At 36.6% G+C, this 21,791-nt stretch overlaps 1 protein-coding gene across 1 annotated transcript in view; it reads right to left on the reverse strand.

Moving 5' to 3' along the window:
- Positions 1-21,791, reverse strand: part of LOC150098146 (uncharacterized) — a 186,854-nt gene that overhangs the window by 114,614 nt on the left and 50,449 nt on the right. Inside the window, exon 3 of the mRNA XM_090406307.1 lies at positions 7,130-7,296. Coding sequence (XP_090262433.1) covers positions 7,130-7,296 — 167 coding nt within the window. The remainder of the gene's footprint in view (positions 1-7,129; positions 7,297-21,791) is intronic.

Below are 21,791 nucleotides of genomic sequence, written 5' to 3' on the forward strand. Positions count from 1 at the left end.
GGATAATGTTATCTGTGAGAGTCAACATGGATTTGTGAAGGGGCGCTGTTGTTTTAGTAATATGCTAGTCTTTTATAATAAAGTTACAAGAGCAGTAGATGAGGGAAAGGCATATACTGCCATTTCCTTGGACTTAATAAAGGCATTTAACAGGGTGCCACATGATAAGCTGATATTTAAGTTGCAGCACATGGGTTTGGATGTCAGGTTGGTCACAAATGGATTCAGGATTGGCTGTCCGATAAGTATCAGAGAGTTGTGTATGGTGGGGCAGTTTCAAGGAAGCAGAGGGTTACAAGTATGGTCCCACAATGCTCAGTACTGGGACCTATATTGTTTAACCTTTATATCAGTGACATTGTCAATGGATTGCAGGGAGACATTCAGTTGTTTGCAGATGATGTGAAGCTGGGAAGGGTTATTAATAATAGTGGAAAGGTGGTGAAGGTAACAGAGGATTGCTGCAATAGTGAGAAGGACACTGACCTGCAGAGATAAAAGTGTTATTCCTTTGTATAAGACCCTGATCAGACCACACTTAGATTATTGTTCTCAGATTTGGTCCCCAGGATTTGAATGGGATAATTAACTGTGGAAAGGGTACAAAGGCAGTTTCAGGAGTGTACAATGTTAGTTATGAGGATCGGCTGAAGGAATGTGGACTGCAGAGTTTGGTGGATAGAAGGAGAGGTGATCTTATTGAGACTTTTCAACTGTTGAGAGGTGGTTACAGGGTTGACAGTTGGGAGTTTTTTTGCTTGGTTGAACAGCGGGAAGGAGTGATGACAAGGGGCCATCCCTGGAAATTACGAAAGGAAACTGTGAGCAAGAGGGTGAGGAGTGGTTTCTTTGCATGGAGGATGGTTGAACCATGGAATGCATAGCCTGATGGAGTGATGAGAGCGAGAACGGTCAATGAGTTTAAGGAGTGGTATGATAGACTTTGTGTTTCCTAGGACAGACCTCCCATGATGAGTCTTGATAGACTTGTGTTTCCCTAAAAAGGACCTCCCACGATGAGTCTATTGACTCCTCAGAGGCCTAAATAATAATTAATAATAATGGGCTCATCGCAAGTGCTGATATATACATGTTATGAAATAAAAACTAATAATATACTAACATTAACAATCTGTAAAAATATTCATAATTTTAAATTATAATTATTTTTACAAGCTCACACTTTGTTGTATGTTGTTCCTTATCAGTTGCTACAGTCATTTTGTTAGCTCTAGTGTTAGTTGTAACACTTTCATCTTGAAATGGAAGTGTTACACTAAAGAAATATTAGACTTAATAAAATTCAATTTTTACTAATTCATGCTTCAATTCATAAAATCTAGAGTAGATACTCAGTACAGTGAAGCCCTGCAGACCACAAAAATATGTATTATGATATTTAGATACTTCACAGTGATAAAATTGTCAATATTTCTTGGGGGTGGGGATGTGAGACTGAAAGAATAAATGTGAAATTTATTCTTTCATAAATGTGAATAAGTATGAAATAATCTAGATGATAATAAGGCTGTGGAATCACAGATGGTATTTTGCTATTCATTTTAAAGGGATATGCTAGGACCTTACTCTTATTAAATAACCCTAGGCATGGTGATATAACTCGAGTCTTAAGGGACTCACCTGAGCCCTTGGTTAAATTTTTCTCAAATTTGCAAGCCCCTTGTTCTTCTTGTTTACTTTTTTATTTTTTCAAAAAAAAAAAAAAAAAAAATTTTTTTTTAAATATATTAAGCGACAAACTCATACAGTAACCTAACAAAGCCATCATCATCATCAAATTCCTGCCATGTACCCTCAAGGGGTGTACAGGATATGATAGTACTACATGAAAAAAATTACATCATTACTAACTTCCTATCTACAATTTTCCTCCAAATCAGTCTGTTACTTGTCAAGACTCCAACATTATTAGAGTGATTTTAACAAAGTGATTTTAACAACCTAACAAAGTGATTTTATTAAATCAAATATTATAGTTACTGTTACCACCACCACTTTACAAATAAGAATTCACTTTTGGTAATCGCATATAAATAAATAGGACTATAAAATTCAATGATTTAATCAATGACATTGCCAGTGGAATGCATCATCCATAAACAAATATTCAGTTGTTTATGGATGATGCGAAGCTGGGAAGGATTATTAGTAATAGTGCAGATCTGGTAGCCCTGCAAGAGGATTTGAATAAGCTAGATAGATGGGCAAATGAATGGGGGTGTCAGTTTAATGCAGCAAAATGTAAGGTCTTGAGGTTTGGGAAACATCGACGGGATGGTGCATTCTCTATGAGAGGAGTTATACTGGAGGAAGTAGGGGAGACAAGAGATCTAGGGTTGATGATTGATAGAAACCTGAAATTTAGGGGGACATATTGCAAAGGTGGTGAAGGTAACCCAGAGGATTGCTGCAATTATGAGAAAGACACTGACCTGCAGAGATAAAAGGGTTATCATTCTGTTGTATAAGTCTCTGATCAGACCACACTTAGACTATTGTTCTCAGATTTGGTCCCCAGGATTTGAAGGGGATAAATTAACTGTGGAAAGGGTACAAAGATGGATGACAAAGATGGTGTCGGGACTGTACAATTTTGGTTATGAGGATCGGCTGAGGGAGTGTGGACTGCAGAGTTTGGTGGATAGAAGAAGGAGGGGTGATATGATTGAGACTTTTAAACTGTTGAGAGGTGGTTACAGGGTTGACACTGGGGAGTTCTTTCGCTTGGTTGAACAGCAGGAAGAAGTGATGACAAGAGGCCATCCCTGGAAGTTACGAAAGGAAACTGTGAGCAAGAGGGTGAGGAGTGGTTTCTTTGCGTGGAGGGTGACTGAACTGTGGAATGCATCACCTGATGGAGTGGTGAGAGCGAGAATGGTCAGTGAGTTTAAGGAGTGGTATGATAGACTTTGTGTTTCTTAAGGGGGATCTCCCCTCCCTCGATGAATCTTGACAGACTATGTTCTTAGGAAGGACCTCCCACAATGAGTCTTTTGACTCCATGGAGGCCCCTGAATAATAATAATAATAATGCCCCTTGATTGGTACCGTTGATTATCACTTGAAGTATAAAAACAAAAGAGATATATAACGTACTTCAATATTATTGTGTTTAGATAATATTTATTTATTCTTTATAGATTGTTTGTCATAAAAACTTCTATCACAAACAAAAGAAATTTATTTTGTTTATAAAAAGTGTGGACTATTTCTTATGTGCGATTATAAAAGATTTTATTCTTATTATATTTTGATAGTTAAATAAGGTTTTTCTTATGTAAGATAAATTAACACAGATGATTGTGTGCAAATATTTCATGTTTAGATCATGAAATATTTGTTTAAAAATGATAGCCTTTGCAGGTTGATTGTCCACCTCATACTTTTTGATTGGCATTTGTACACAAGCTGTATTAACAAAAGTTTTTGTGTGAAATACGGCTTTTTTTTTTTGCTTCACGATGCGAGCCCTTTGTTAAAATTTCCATAGCTCATGATTGGAGACAAGTGATATAGGAAATAAGATACATAGGAATTCTTTATGAAAGCCTGAATGAGTTTTACGTGATAGTCATGTTAAAGTAACCTGGTTACTTTTTATAACAGAATACTCAAGTTGGAATAACAAAGCAACTAAAGAAATTATTATTATTACCCCAAGACCTCATGGAGTCAAAGACTCATCTGGGAGGTCCTTTTATCACACACACACACACACACATCTCATCATACCGTGTCTTAAACACACTAAACTCCTTGCAGACACCACACCCTCAGGCAAGGCATTCCAATCATTCACAACTCTGCACGAAAAAAAATGTCTCTCACTCCCCTACTCACACCCTCTTTACAGTTTCCAGGGATGATCTCTGGTTCTCCCCTGATCTCCCACCATTCTCTGTAGAATTTTTCCACCACTGATCTTTATCATATCTCCCCCCCCTCTTCCTCCTGTCCACTAGACTCTGCAAATGACATGTTCTCAATCTTTCCTCATACTCAACATTCCAGAGGTCAGAAACTATCTTAGTCAGTCGCCTTTGGATCCCTTTCCAGCATCTCTTCATCCTTTTGAAAACCCGGTGACAAAATCTGGGCACAATAGTCCATGTGTGGCCTAATCAAAGCCTTATACAACGGAACAAGAATTTCCCTACTTCTACACGTCAGTGTCCTCCACATCATTCCCAGAAGCCTTTGTGTTGTCTTCACAATTTTGGTGATGTGTCCCCTAAATTTTAGATCCTTATCCACTATCACCCCCAGATCTCTTATTTCCTATACCTCCAACAATATATTCTCACCAAGCATAAATTCTGCATCCCATCTTTGTTATCCAAATTTTAAAACCTTACATTTTGCAACATTGAACTCACATTCCATTTCCGTGCCCAATCACTCAATTTATTCAAGTCTTCTTGCAATATGTTTTTAATAACATGATGATTATTTTACAGAATGAAATCTTATAAAGATTATTCAATATTTCATGGCATTCAGAACCAGGTCATTCCACTATAAATGTGCATTTTAATAATAAAGACAGAAACTGCTGTGAAGGTATTTGATAAATTACCATATAAAAACTAATATCTAAACTGCAACAAATAATAGTGGATAGTAAATTACTCAAATTGAATAAAATTGCCTTTCAAAGAATAGTGTATGGCAGGATAAAGTCTGAGAGGAAGAGTAAAAATTGCATAACACAGAAATCCATTCTTAGTCCACTGATATTCAACTAATGTGTAAACAATATTTCTAATGGTTTGCAGGAGAGATGCAGGTGTCAATGTTACAAAGCTTAGGATGATTATCAAAAAATTCAGGTGGTGGCCTTGAAGCAGGAATTTGAACAGAGTGGTGATGTAAGCAGGTATATTGAGGATATAATTTCAGTGTAGTTAAATGCCTGGTTTCCACTTTGAAATTTAAGAGAGATGGATGGCTGCACACTACAAGAGTGGAATTGTAATGCAAGTGGAGGACGTAAGGGAACTTGAAACAATTCTGCACAGAATTCTGATGCTGAAGTCTCACTGCATTGGTGGTCTTCAACTCCTTTAGAGGAGGTGGTGGAGAGGAGATGAAAAAACTTTATAAATACAGATAAGAAGATCATCATGTCCTTGTATAAGGCACTGATTACACTGCACCTGATAACTATGTACATATTTTATATGTACAACCACATGCATATTTATTGGAAATGCCTTCAATCACATTGTTTAATCTGTCTTGGATCTGGGTTAGTTCCAATGAGGGGAAAGAGGGGAAAATAGTTCCTTTGCATAAAGGAAGCTCCAAGACTGATGTAGCAAATTACCAACTGATCAGCATATCAAGAGTAGTAGTCAAGATATTGAAGAAGTTGGTCAAGTGCAAAATACAGGAATGAGACAGAAATGGGATACAATATATGGGGGCAACATGGTTTTGTGAAGGGTAGGTCGCCTCAGTAACTTGTTCACATTTTATAATACAGTGACAGATGAGTTAGAAAAAGATAATGGGTTAACAGTGATACTGCTGGACTTTGCAAAGGCTTTTGACAGGATAACAAATGGAATTCTAATTAATAAATTGCAGCACTTGGGAATGGATATCAAGCTGGTGAAGTAGATAAGACTGTGGTTGATGGATAGATAACCAGACTGTAGTTTATTTAGGAGTAGAGTCCAAGAAGGCCTGTGATGGTAGCATGCCACAGAGCTCTGTTCTAGGACCCTTCTATTTAATTTGTACATTAAATATATAGGAAAGTATTTGAGAGGAACTATTCAGGCTGTTTGCTGATGATGCAAAATTGGGTAGAGCAATAGCTAATACAGATGATGTTAAAATTTTGCAGGATGATTAGATAGATTAACAGTATGGGCAAAACAGAACAGATGTCAGTTTAATGTGGCAAAGTATAAATTGATGCATTTTGGGGTGAAAAGATTACCAACTGTACCCACAAATCTTCAATCTGCGACTAAAGCATCTCATCAGATTCTCAAGTAAAATCAGTTATTGAAGAATACCCTAATGAGCTGAGACAAGCAGGTTATTATACCTCTTTATAGAGCCTTGTTGGTAAGACCCATCTTGACTACTATTGTGCACGGATCTGGTCACCTAGGTTTCTTGGGGATAAAGAGGAGATGGAGAGGATCCAAAGGCAAGTGACCAAGATAGTAACAGGTCTATGGAATGAACTTTACAGGATAGATTGAAGATTTGTGGGTTACAAAAACTGGGTTGACAGGCAGAAAATGGTGATATGGTTGAGACATATAAATTACTGAAGGGTTTTTACAAGATTAATACAGAGTTGAACAGGTTGGGTGGTGGGAAAAGTAGGAGCTATACTTGGAAACTGAGCAAGAGTGTAGTTTGCAAGGGTGTCAGAACTAGATTTTTTGCTTGGAGAGTGGTGAATGGGCAGAATAAGTTGCCAGAGTCTGTTATGGGTGCCATGGCTGTGAATGAGGTCAAAGCAAAGTATGATAGATACTGTGCAAAAATGTTAGATAGTACTTGACGTGATGCTTAGGACCTCTCTCAATGAGTATAAGAACTCTATGGAGTTTCCCATATAATAATAATGTTTCATTGTCATATTCAGAGTAATATGAAGGCCTAGAAAGCATGCAATATTTAAGACAGTTTCACAGCTATAGAATATAAGAATATAGAATATATAAAACATCATATCGAAAATGACGGTGTAAACTGCAAGCCCAGGTAAACAGGAAAAGGAAGTGATATGATCAAAACATACCTGTTAGCTTACAAGTAGATAGAGGTATTCTGCAAAAAAATAGAAAGAGTAAAAACATATCCTTAAAAATTGCACAAAAGGTAGAGTAAGTAGGAGTGTGAGAAGTTTATATATATATTGTATGGAGAATAGTGATTGGAATCCATTGCCAGGCAATGCCAGTAGTGCAAAAACTGGGGAATGAACTTAAATTGTAGTAATGACAAGCACTGTGCTATTTAGGATGCACTTCCCATGTCTTGATTTCATGGAGGTATGATATAATAGAAAAAAAAAAATATTATATATCCTTAAAATATGATAAAACATTTTAATAGATTCTTATGGAATTTAATAACTAACCTTCTAAATGCATCTGCTAGTCGAGTCCTTGTAGAATTTATGATATCGCTAGCTCTTTGTCTGAGTGCAGCAAGCTCCATTCTGACTTGTTCTCCATCACATGTGCTTCCAAGAGACAAGGCAAGGTAGTGATATTTACACATATGTTGGTTGAGTTCCTTTACCAACTATATCAAAATCAAATATTTGCATCAAAAACAGACTGTCATTATAGCATTTCTTCATTAAGAAAAACTATTAATAAATTTAAAATTCCTATTAGACTGAACTATTTTTAATCTATCCAACTAAAAGCAAACAATTATTTTTTAATTGAACTGATTACATAAAAAGACTAATCAAAATTTTCCAAGACTTCATTTTTAAAATAATTTAACAGTTAATCCATATTTCCTTTACAAGTAACCTTGGGACCTAATGCATATGATTCTGGTAAAACAATATATTCCTATTAAGTAAAAACTACAAGGATTATATTGTACTTTTCCTCAAATTTTCAGTTATTCATATATTCTTCTAGCAATGCTGTATGCAAAAGTAATTCCATAATTTTTTTTTAATTTCTGTGTGCTTATCTCAATAATTTTATTAGAAAAAGTTAAATTTTCTCATCTATTGTTGAAAATATTTTCTTAAAATTGTTCATTAGAATTTATGCAAAAGTACGTGGGTGGTCAGAAAAATTTACAGGAACAAAGCCTAATATCTTTTTATAATCCATTGCTTTCAAAATCTCTGGTATTGTTCAAATTTAATCAGCAGAGAGATCTCAAAGCTCTTTTTGCAAAAAAAAAAAAAAGAAAAAAAAAAGAGCATCTCCTTTCTTCAAGTAGCGATTCATATCTTAGTAGTAGCATTAGATGCTATATGTGTTCAGGGAATTCTGATGTAGACCTTCTCCTGTGTGGTCACAAACTTACAGCAGGAACTTGGTAAACACTGGACAAATCTAAGAATCATACGAGTCTGGAAAGTTCTCGGTCTCAACCATAAATGGCAAAATTATTGGCAAGTTTTTTTTTTCTAAGTTCGTACATCTGTCATAAGCATCGATATGAAATTGCAAGTCAATCTATCAAATAGTTTTTTTTATACAGCTGTCGGAAGCCAAAGTGTTGTCTGTATCCCTTGAAATGGATAAAACTGAGTATCATGCAGTTATAAAATTCTTTTTAAAAGAAGGTTTAATGCCAAAAGAAATTCATTCGAAGTTTGTAAAAGTTTATGAGCACTCTTCTCCTTCATTTTCGACATTAAGAAATGGGCAGCCGAGTTTAAACATGGCTGTACCAGCCTTGAAGATGATCCATGTGAAGGATGTCCAAAAAGTGTAGCAACACAAGAAATTATTGATCAGTGCACGATATGGTATTGGATGACTGCCGAGTCAAAGTGCATGAAAGTGCTGAGACTATAGGCATTTCAAAAGAACTTGTAGGGTACATTTTGCATGAAGAATTCCAAATGAAAAAGCTTTGTGCAAGATGGGTGCTGCGCAGATCAAAAACGGACTCTCGTGAAAATCTCTGAACAGTGCTTGGAGCATTTTAACAAGAATAAAACTGATTTTGTGCATCGATTTATTATTATAAATGAGACTTGGATTCACCAGTACATACCAAAATCCAAACAGCAGTCAAAACAGTGGACAGAAGCCGGTTGTTCAGCACCAAAGAAGGCAAGGTCATGGCATTGGCGTTTTGGGATGCTAATGGCATTTTGTTTATTATCTTGAAAAGGGTAAAACAATAACCAAGGAATATTATTCCAATCCTTTAAGCAGACTAGACGAAAAAATTTGTGAGAAAAGACCTGGTTTGAAGAAGAAAAAAACATCTTTCATCCGGACAATGCACTTGCCCACAAAGGTTGTTCAGCAACGGAAAAATTAAGGGATTTGCACTATGAATTGTTGGAACATCCACTCTATTCCCCAGATTTGGCTTCCTCTGACTTCTATCTCTTCCCAAAACTAAAAACTAAAACAGGGTGATCCTCGCTGGTCAGCATTTTTCTTTGAATCAAGAGGTGATTGCAGCTGTAGAGGGGTATTTTGCAGATCTTACTGAGAACCACTACAGGGATGGGATAATGGCACTGGAGCTTTGCTGAAATAAATGTATTAGTCTTAAGGAGATTATATTGAAAAATAAAAATAATTTAGAAATTATAAATTTGTTTTTTCATTGTTAGGCTGAGAACTTTTCAGACCACCCACATAAATGCACAATTTATATTTCAACTACATGAAGGAGGTCAGAGGAATGGAAGGTATTTAGAATATTAAGTAACCTTGATGTTAATAAGATAACAAGAATGGATGGAATATTACTATGCATATTACAGGAATGTGTGAAAGCTCTGGCAGTGGCCGTGACCTGGCTGTTCAACAGGAATCTGACAATAAGATCAATACCAGAAGAATGGAAAGAAGGAAAAATAGTGTCACTTCATAATGGATAATCCAAGTCAGTGGTGTTTAACATTAGCCCAGTGTGTGTGTGTGCACGCGCGCGGGTGCCAAGTGTAGCGATAAATGCATTAAAGAGGATGATTAGAGACAGAATACAAACCTCCACTGATGAGAATGGAAATCTTTCAAGTGAGCTGAATCGGTTTGTTAAGAGAAGGCCATGCTTTAGTAACTTGGTTACATTTTAAAACAGGGTGACTAGTGTATTGGACAGAAGAGATGCTTATATAGTGACTTATCTGGACCTTGCTAAAGCATTTGATCGAGTATAAAATGATAACCTACTGTTGAAACCAAGCAGGACGAGGATGGGCAATGAGTAGGTAGCTTGGATACAGGGATGGTGATTTACAGGAGCCAGCAAGTCATGTATGGATGTGCAGTGTCCTAATAAAGGAAAGTGATGGGGGTTACAAGGTTCTCTTCTGAGGACTCTGTTCTTTAATTTATATAGCAATCATATAGTTCAGAGTGTAAAATGAGATATTCAGTTGTTTTCTAACGATGCTAAATTAAGAAGAGCAATGTCAGGAAGTTCTAATGTGATGTTGTCACAAGAGACTTGAATAGACTGGTGCTTCACTGAAGAATGGGAATGTCACTTCAATCTTGTTAAGTATAAAGCTATACATTTTGGCTGGAGAAAATGGAATGTGTGTGGTTTATTACTGAAGGCTCTTGGCCACTATTTCCTCTTTTTACTAGTCCACGTGTGCATAAAGAACATTTTGTGCACAAATTTCAAGTCTCAGACTCAATATGTGCAGTAGGCTGAGCTCACATAGCAAGTCACAAGCCATAAAGTGAATCTGATATGCCTAAAATTGTTAAAAGATCTTGTGAAGTGCATGATAAACATTATTATTATTACGAGCAATTCCAAGGAGTCCTTAAACTCACCGAGGGAGGCTCTGAACATCATGTCACACAACTATTCAACATTTTCACGGTATCTATCATACCTTACCTTGAACTCATTCACTGTCATAGCACCCACAACAGACTCTGACAGCTTATTCTACTCATTTACCACTCTAAAAGTAAAGAACCCAGCTCTAACACCCTTACTAACCACCCTCTTGCCCAGCTTCTATAGCTGTCGCCTAGCCTCCCATCCACCAGTCCTGATCCCAAAAATATCTTCTGAATTAATCCTATAGAAACTCTTCAGTAATTTGAATGTCTCAATCATATCTCCTCTTTTCCGCCTATCAACCAATTTCTGCACCCAACAAATCTTCAACCTGTTCTCATAAGGTTCATTCCATAGACCTGCTATCATCTTAGTCACTCGCCTCTGGATCCTCTCAACCTCCTCCCCATCAAGAAGGAACCGAGGTGACCAAATCTGGGCACAGTAGTCGAGATGAGGTCTTATCAGGGCTCGGTACAGAGGTACAATAACTTGCTTGTCTCTGCTCGTCAAAGTATTCTTCAGCAACCAAGTGATTTGATGAGCTGATTTAGCCACTTTTTCAATGTGCCCCCAAAACTTCATCCCCCTATCCACCAACACTCCCAAGTCCCTGGCTTCATTAATCTCCGTACAGTTCCACCAATGTGGTATACTGCTGCTAATCTTTTCACCCCAAAATGCATAACCTTACATTTTGTCACATTAAATTGACATCCATTCTCCTTGGCCCAGACCTCCAATCTATCCAAATCATCCTGCAAGATTTTGACATCTTCTGCATTCACTATTGCCCTACCTAACTTTGCATCATCAGTGAACAAATGAACTGTTCCTCTTAGATCCTTCCCTATATTGCTAATGAACAAATTAAACAGCAGTTCCAAGAACAGAACCCTGCAACACACCACTAGTCACAGGCCGTCTTTTGGATTCTACTCCTGAATAAACTACTCTCTGATATTTCTCCATCACCCACCCACCCATCCATCTCACCAACCCTTTATCCATTCCCATATGTTGCAGTTTACAGATTAGCATTCCGTGTGGTATCCTGTCAAAGGCCTTAGCCAGGTCCAGCAGTATCACTGTAAATCCATTACCCTTATCCAGTTCAGCCGTCACTGTGTTATAAAACTTGAGCAAGTTACTGAGGCATGATCTATCCTTCACAAAACTGTGCTGTTCCCCATACAGTATCTCACCTTCATCAATCCATTCCTGTATTTTTCCCTTGACTACTTTCTCCAAGACCTTGACAACGACTCCTGATATGCTGATCAGTCGGTAATTTGCAACAGTAGTCTTGGATTCTCCTTTATGCAGTAGAACTATTTTCCCCTCTTTCCACACCTTCGGAACTAAACCAGACCCGAGATTCAGATTAAACAACATGGTCAAGGGCACTGATAATTCTTTAGTTGCTTCACATAAGACCCGTGCTGGTATACCATCCAATCCCACAGATGTATTCACATTAATGTTATGTAATAGACTATTCACCTCCACTTCATTCACCACAATTCCCGTATAAACTAATGGTTCCTTCATTCTTTCAATGTCACCACCTGGATGATATACTCTTGCAAAGTGCTCACTCATTAATTCCACTATATCGACTGATTCAGTGACCTCCTTGCCATCGGCATTCCTTAAAATCATTCTGCCGTGTATAGTTTTTCTTTAACTTGCATATTGAAAGAACTGTTTGGGATTCTCTTTAGCCTGCATAGCTAGTTTCCTTTCATAATCCGCTTTTGCTTTTCTTACAACACTTGTTACCCTTCTGGCCTGCGCTTTATATTGTTTGTGTGCCTGCAAGTCACCTTTCTCTTTAAATTCCCTCCACAGTTGTTTCTTTTTTTTTTTGCAGCTCAAGCTTAATGGTGTTATTCATCCATTTAACCCCTACTTGTTTTACTATTTGGACCCTAGGTATACAATCAGCCATACCCTCCTGCAAACTTTATGGGAGGAGTTATACTGGAGGAAGTAGGGGGAGACAAGAGATCTGGGGTTGATGATTGATAGAAACCTAAAATTTAGGGGACATATTGCAAAGATGGCGAAGGTAACACAGAGGATTGCTGCAATAATGAGAAGGACACTGACCTACAGAGATAAATCAGTTATCATTCCATTGTATAAGACCATGATCAGACACACTTGGATTATTGTTCTCAGATTTGGTCCCCAGGATTTGAAGGGGATAAATTAACTGTGAAAAGGGTACAAAGGCAGATAACAAAGATGGTTTCAGGACTGTACAATGATAGTTATGAGGATCAACTGAGGGAATGTGGACTGCAGAGTTTGGTAGATAGAAGAAGGAGAGGTGATATGATTGAGACTTTTAAACTGTTGAGAGGTGGTTACAGGGTTGACACTGGGGAGTTCTTTCGCTTGGTTGATCAGCGGGAAGGAATGATGACAAGAGGCCATCCCTGGAAGTTATGAAAGGAAACTGTGAGCAAGAGGGTGAAGAGTGGTTTCTTTGCATGGAGGGTGGCTGAACCATGGAATGCACTGCCTGATGGAGTGGTGGGAGCGAGAACGGTCAATGAGTTCAAGGAGTGGTATGATAGACTTTATGTTTCTTAGGGGGGGGGGGTCTCCCCTCGATGAGTCTTGATAGACTTTGTGTTTCTTAGGAAGGACCTTCCACGATGAGTCTTTTGACTCCATGGAGGCCTGAATAATAATAATAATAAAATGCTTCTTGACCACTTCCAATGCTCTATCAACATCCAGCCCTTGCAGTTTTACATGCCATGGCACTGAACCAAGCAATCTCCTAAGCTTGTCATACTTGCTAGCATGGTAATTCCACATATACCCTGTCTTAATCGAAAATTCCACACCTTATGATCACTCTCACCAACAGGTGGCAACATGGTCATATTCATTACAGTCAAATTCTCAGATGCTATTACCAGGTCAAGCACTCTCAAATCCCTAGTATATTCTATTACATGTTGTCTCAGATAGTTATCCCTTATTAACTGAATAAAATCCAGTTTCTTCCTTACATGTGTCATCGCCTCCTTCCAGTCAATGTTACCATAGTTGAAATCCCCCATAATAATTACCCTCCTTCCACTCATTTCATCAGTTTGTTTATGCATACTATCTCCACTATCTATTCCATCACCTGGTCTATAAGAGAAACCTAAATGCATCTCTTCAGCATCTTAAATACTGCATATACATGCATTTTATAAACAAATCCAGCTGCTCAAATTTAAAAGAATTTGCACTTCTTTTCCACTTTAATTTTGACAGTGATATTTTGAGGATTTAACGCACTAAAATTCTTATTGTAAAGTTGCTTTTTTCATCTAGCTATAACCTGTAAAATTGCTACACATAAGCTAACAGTTTGGGAATACTATATAAGTGATGTTTTGGCTATTTGGCCTCATGTTCTATACACATTAAATACATTTTTAATATATTTAAACACCTAACACCCAAAAATATACTTCGCCACAGAAAAAAAGAAATTACAACTGCCTCCCCTTAATAAAGTGACTACCAAATGATTTATTATCCTTCTCTGTTAATAAAAACCCATAAGGGAAAAGTATTTACATGAGCATACAACTACCCATCACAACAGTAAACATTCTAAAAACAGAAAGCCAGGGCTATTTGTTTTAATAAAGTCCTGAAAACTGAATTTGGGTACTTTTGCAACACTTTTTTTTTTTTTAACAATGGCAACAACCCCCATAAAACAAAATACTGTATAACCATAACCTCAGCATCCTACAACCAATGCACAAAATCACATACTATACCTGATCATATACCTGAAAAGATAACTTTATACTTACCTATTTAGGAAGTGAAGAAACAAGAAATATTGAACTCATGATGAAAAAAAGTAATTTCCAAAAGTATTCTTGGATATACAAGGGGAACGAAATTGTTGCAATGATTGAGTTTGTTCACCCAAAAATGGTTGGAATTAGCGAGATGAGCTGGGAGGAGGATTACATTCTGACAGGAATAGAGATAAGAATATGATGTTTTTCATGAAGATAGAAAAGCTACAAAGGGAGGTGAAATGCTATTGATAGAAAAAGAGTTATGCTCAAACAAGGTAGAGATGCAAGAGGGAGAAATAGTGGCAGTAGTTTTGGGGAAGTATGGCATGAGATAGAGGTGAACAGAATGAAATAGTTAGCTGAATGTTGCTACAGACCTGACAATGTAGAAGGTAGTGATCACAAAATGCAAAAGCAAATTAACCAAGCAAAGAGGAAAAAGGTGATCATTATGGGTGATTTTAATTACAGCAATATAGACTGGGATGATGAGATGGAAATTGGAAGTAAAGAAAATGAAATTATTATTATTATTATATAAACACCTCCTTGAATCAAGGCTCATCAAAGGAGGCAATAGTAAGATGCATTCTAACAGAGATAATGTTTATCATACCTCATCTTAAATTGGTTCAATATTTGAACACTCACCATCTCTTTCAGCAATAAATTCCACTCACCAACCACTCTCCATGCAAAAAAAAAAAGTCATGCTGCACTCTCTTACACACCACACCTTTATACAACTTCCACGAATGACTTCTTGTCTCCATCCCCTTCCTTTCTTCAACCCTTTAAAAAACATCCTCAGTATCTATTTGACAAGCATCCCTTAGTAATTTATATATCTCAATCATTTTGCCCTTCTTCCACCTATTGACTTGCGTCTGTAATTTACATTCTCTCAAGCTATTTTTATACTCAGTATTCCACAATCCCAATATTGCTTTTGTGATTCGTCTCTGAACTTTTTCCACAGCTTGCTTCTCACCTAGGAACACAGTGACCAAATCAATGTGCAGTAATCCATGTAGTCTAATCAAAGCCTCATACAGTGGAATGACCATATCCTTATCTCTACTTGTCAGTGTTTTTCTTAGTATGCTGCATTTCTTTGTGCTGTTATTATTTTTACAATATGTCCTTTGAACTTCAATTCTTCATCCACCAATATCCCAAGATCACACTTCCTCCACCTCCTGTAATACGTTTCCAATATGATACGCAGCTTTACTTTTTTGAGATCCAAAGTGCAAAATCTTACATTTACTGGTGTTAAATTGACATCCCTACTTGTATTCCCGCTTAGCCACTTTATCCAAATTGCTCTGAAGCACCAGTATATCTGCATCATTTCCTAATAACTTTTCCCAGCTTAGCATCATCTGCAAACAGCTTAATATTAGCTTGCAGACTACTCACAATATCATTAACAAACAAACTCATTTGCCGTAACTTATACACCAGTTTATTATGTGGTAGCCTATCAAATGCCTTTGTACAATCCAGACGTATCCCTGTATATAAATCAGCCCTATCCAGAATGGTAGTCACCTTATTATAAAATGTAAGCAAATTTGTAAAACAAGACCTCCCTTTAACAAACCCATGTCGACCTCTATACAGAATTTTTCTCTTTTCCACCCAATCCTGTATTCTATTCCTAACCAATCTCTCCAAGATCTTAACAACCACTCCAGAAATGCAGACAGGTCTGTAATATGAAACATCCATTTTGCTTTCACTTTTATGTAATGGAACAATCTTGCCCTCTTTCCACTCATTAGGGATTGTTGAGGACACTAGAATTCTCATTAAACAACCGAGTCAACGGAAGTGCCAATTCCTTAGCATGTTCTTTCATAACACATGGTGAAATTCCATCTAGTCCAATAGCCTTATTCACATCAACATGAAAAACCTGAGCAAAATGATCACTGAAAAATTCCCCAATAACTTCTTCCTTGGTCACTTTTGCATCATCTCTATTTAGCAGCGTTATCTTCCCATAATCATTCTTTCTTTTTCTAGCTGCATAACAGAAAACTCTCTGGGATTTTTCTTAGCCTGTTTTGCTAATCTCCTTTCATACTGTAATTTTGCCTTTGTTATACTTGTCAGTCTTCTTGCCTGCACTTTATAGATTTCATGCAACTGTTCTCATCTTTGAAGTTTATATTTTCTCCATAATCTTCTCTTCTTCTACAATTCCTGCTGAATTTCCCTATTCATACATTCAACACCTATTTTGTTAATCCTTTATGATTTAGGCACACATTCTGTTATTGCCATCATCAAATACTTCTTAACTATGACCCATGCCATATTAATTTCTTTTCCTTCAAGTTGTTTTCTGAGTTTTCCATAATCTACTGCTGTATAGTTCCACATGTACCCTTTTACTCTGGATACATCTGCATGCTTTCGCACCTCCCAGGTCAGGGCTACATGATCACTGTCACCAACTGGTGGCATTGTTGATATGTTGTTAACAATTATGTTATTGCTAAATCCAGTATATTTAGCCCTGGGTTCCTTCCATCACCAACTATATAAGATAGTGATCCCTTAAGAATTCCAGAAAATCTTTTTTCTTTCTCCCATAAGCTACTTCTTATTTCCAATTTATATTTCGAAAATTGAAATCCCTATTATTATAAAGCTTTTTTCACAAGTTAAACTAATTTTCCTATACATTTCTTTCTCATCTCATTCATTATTCCCAGGTTTGTAACACACCTAAACTAAATCTCTCTCTCTCTCTCTCTCTCTCTCTCTCTCTAGTAACATTTATTTCACACCAGACACTTTCAAAATCACTCTCATTTTTACTCCCTACTTCCACAGACCTACATGGACAGAACTCATTTGCTATCATCCTCCAATGCAATAAACTCTTCTGACTTATTCCTTATATTTCTCACACTGATATATAAACAGAGGAGGGTGTTTTTAACCTTTACCCGTGATTCTTCATTTTTTACCACATCCCTGTCACTGTTATTTCTGACAGCCATCCTTATTCCTTTCCATTCTCAATAACTCTCATTTTCTTGATCTAATACCCACATATTTTCATTAAACAGTAACTTCTGTAAATATTTACTCCCGTACTCATTTAAATGCAGACCATTATCAGCATTTTTTTTTTTAAATAACGAAATGCAATAAACTCTTCTGACTTATTCCTTACACTTATCATCAGCATATAATTCCTTTCTCCCATCAAGCTCCTCCCATACATCCACATATCCCACCCCTCCTAGCTACCATTTTATTCATCATCATCATCATCCCCTTCTCAATTCTCAACTATCATATCTGGGCAGCACACTGACTATCCTAGCACTCTTAAATCTAACAGTCTCCAACATCTCCTTCAAATTCCTTGTCACATAATTTACACTGCTTCTTAAATCATTCGTCCCAACCATTAAAATCATTTCATCTACATTCTCAACCCTCATAAAGAGAGCTACATTAGAGTCACACACTCTAATGTAGCTCTCGGACAACATTCTTTAAAGACATCCCTGGTTTTTTACTCTACGAATCATCGAATCCCCTAGTACAGTTTTCTTAACTCTTTCCTCCACCTTTTACTTCCCCTGTCCATCCATCCATGTCTACTAAATTCATCCTTTCCATTCCAATTCCCAAGGATCTCTTATCCAATCCTTGACTCTCGCTCTGTGCTATCTACAGTGAGCTCCGGAGTACCCCAAATCTCTCTAAAATCTCAGTTCTGCACTTCACTCATCCCAGAATCATTTTCATGCACATTTTGCCTTATGTTTTCACATAAGGCATTTCTCACATTTCTCACATCCTCCTTAATGTCATACATGTTTTTTTAAAGCCTGAGGCATACATCAAACAAACATAACATCTAATGTTATTTTTGAACACCATATCCTTAAGTAGTGTTACTTACTCCATTAATCAAACTTTGTGCACTTCCACTTAAAGCCTTTTGAACTGCCTGATGTTGTTATTTATGAATATTTATATATATATATATGATAATTTATAATAATTCATGAATACTTCCATGTTTAAAAAAATGCTGATTGGTCAGTGACATTTGTTACACAGATGTTATTTAGACATTCTGGGCTTTTCGACACATTCACGAATATTATATTCCTCAGAATATTTCCACTTTAAAATATTTATTAATAAAAAATGCTTAGAAAGCTAAAATAACAAGTTCCAGGAGAACTTCTCCGGTATAATTGATGCTAGGGCCTGGCAGTTGAAACACTGCTCTAGTCCAATACTCACCCCAGAACCTTTATTTCTTTGCCTTACATCAGCTCTCTTTCACCAAAACTAGCTAAAATTCTCAAGAAATTTAACTTCAGAACTTGCTTCACTATGCTCCCAAAACTTCGCTCCATACTTAGTAAACCTAAAGAGAAACATCTTCCAACTCAGTTTCCAAGAGTCTACAAGATCTTATGTGATTGTGGAAAGCCATACTATGGCCAAACTGCTAAATCCATCCTTCTACGTTTGGAAGAACACCGTAGAGATATTTCCTACAACAGGACTAGAGCCAGCGCTCTCTCTAGCCATGTTCTTTTCTCCGTTAACTCAGATGAAGGCTGCCAACACATTGTGGACTGGACAGAAACTTCTAATATCCATGTGTGCTATAATGAACTTGAAAGAAAGATTGTCGAATCCAGAGAAATTGCCTTAGATTTTTCCCATATAAATAACTCCCTAAGTTTCAATCTTTCTGATGCACACATTGCCTCTGTTAAATACTGGCGCACTCGTGACAGCACGTAGTCAACTTTTATTTGGAACTCAAGCTTGCATTACTGTTTTCAAAATGTACTACTGTTTTTTTTGGACTAGTACTATTAATGCAATTTTTAAGTCTCTGTTATTTTTTGTATATTTCTTTGATTGTGATACCTGAAGAAGTTGATCTATTCAACGAAACTAGTAGTATCTTTTATTTGGAACTCAAGCTCGCATTACTGTTTTCAAAATGTACTACTGTTCTTTTGGACTAGTACTGTTAATGCAATTTTAAGTCTCTGTTATATTTGTATATTTCTTTGATATTGTGATACCTGAAGAAGTTGATCCATTCAACGAAACTAGTAAACTAATAGTATCTTTTTAAATAAACCATGTCATCTCTTTATCTCTCGGTATCAGTCATTTAAAATAATTTATAATATTTTCTACCGAGTAAAAATGAATAATCACAATATATATATATAAAATAGATAAAAATCCTTAGCCACCCAAAATGTACTATAGGTTTGCAAATAATCTTTTTTGAGGTTATTTGCAATGGTCTGTTGTTCTCTTGGCAAGAGAAAGACAACAAAACTAGATCAGGATTGATGGTAGTATGGATGGCCTCTTGTGGAGATAGTGACTTGGGAGATGAGAATGTATGGTATACTGTAGAGCCAAATGAAGTCTGGAGGGAATAATAATAGATATAGAACTGGCATCAATTCACTGATGTTTTTTTATATAAATTTATACAAAAGGAAGTGAACTGGTGGCATTGATATCCTCAGCCTGTCTAAAGATTACTGAAATCAGTGAAATGTGTTTAATAGAAGATGATGTTCTAACAGTAATAGAAGTAGTAGGATAAAACATATTCTGACATGATAAGAAGAACAAATGGAAGGATATGGAACTGATAGTTTTGAAAGTGTATGGTATAGGGTGGGCAGGATAAAATATTTAGTGGGATGTCGCTATAGGTCAGTGAAAACAGAGGGTGATGAACAGGAAATGTTTAGCCAGATCAGTTTGTCAAGTGTTAATCGTGGGAGATTTAACTGCAGCAGCATAAAAATATATGCAATTTCTTCTACAGCAGTAGAGGAAATTGCATATATTAGTATGGGAATGGGATTTCTGAAATTCTTGAGGGACAAATGTTTCAGGTGGCATATAATAGAGGGAATGTGAGGATCAAAAGCTTTGGATTTCATCCTTGCATCAGATGATGTGACTATCCCTCAATGAGTCCTTGGACTCCCTGGAGGTGTCTAAGAATAATAATAATAATAATAATAACCGAGATGTTAGTCATGTTCCCTCAGTGGTGACAGTGACAATGGACCTTGACTCAGATGATGAGCCTTGATACTGAACTGACATGTGGAAGTATCAGGAAGAAAGGAATCTATGTGGAATTATAAGTCTAGTAACTAGCTTGAGAAGTTCCATGAATGAAAGAATTGTAAAGGAGAGAGAAATCAGCAGTACACAGGGGCTAGTGAAGAAATATTTATCAAAAGCAATGGCAAAATTGCATTCCTCAAGTGAAAAAGATAACATTTTGGTGTGAAGAGGATGACTAATGAAATCAAACAGGACTGCATATAAAAAAGAGGTTATGGAAAAAAGTATAAAGAAAGAGAGAGAGGTGGAAAGAACAGATTCATGAGGAATACAAGACTCAAGCCAAGAAATGGAGTAATATAGTCAAGAAGAGAAAAATGGAACATGAGAAAAAATGAGCATTATAGTCCAAGGAAGATCATAAGGAATTATTTCATTATGAAATCCAAGTAGAAGGCAAAATGATTGTGGCCAAATTATCCTGTTAGATGGAAAAGGGGATCGAGTGACTAATGCAGATCACATAGCAAGCTGTTTAATGATCACTTTATTGGAGAATTTCATCCTGTAAAATGTAGGTTTTATTCCTGGAGACATATGGAAGGGTTAAAGATTTTAGTGCATGAGGTCAATAAGGCAGCGGGACTGGATAAGATTTCGCTTCACGTTTTTTTTAAGAGAATAACCTAATAAACTGACAGCTCCATTGACCTGGCTGTTCAATAAAAGTCTAGTAACTGGGAAAGTCCAGCGAGTGGAAGGAGGGTAAGAGTGCCATTGCACAAAGGTGGTATCAAAATTACAGTCAAACTACAGACCTGTTTGTATTTCTTTCATGGTTGTTAAAATTTTGGAAAAATGAGTCAGAGATTGTATACAAATTCGGGCAGATGAGGATAACATTATCTGTGAATTTCGGCATGGATTTATTAAGGGGTGCTCCTGTTTTGGTAAGTTGCCTGCTTTTTATAATGAATGACAAGAGCAGTTGACCACAGAAAAGCATATATTACATTTTTTTTTTTTTTTGCAAAAGCATTTGATAGGGTGCCACATGATATTTAAATTGGTAGAAGATAGATGAGTGAACTGGATTGGAAATGGACTATATAACAGAGAAAAAGTTGTGCATATGAGAGCAGTATTTAGGAAAAGGAAGGTCACAAGTGGATTTTCACATGGATCAGTACCTTTGCTTTTTAACCTGTATGTGTATAATACTGTCACTGGGTTACAGGGAAATATTCAATTATTTACAGATGATGTGAGAGTCTAAAGAGATTATTGGTAATAGGACCAATGCAAGTAGCCACTTGGTTTAATCCTTTATTCAAGTGT

The sequence above is a fragment of the Typopeltis vanoorti genome, chromosome 16, assembly GCF_054136105.1.
Source record: "Typopeltis vanoorti isolate ZY-2024b chromosome 16, IOZ_Tvanoo_1.0, whole genome shotgun sequence".
NCBI lineage: Eukaryota > Metazoa > Arthropoda > Arachnida > Uropygi > Thelyphonidae > Typopeltis > Typopeltis vanoorti.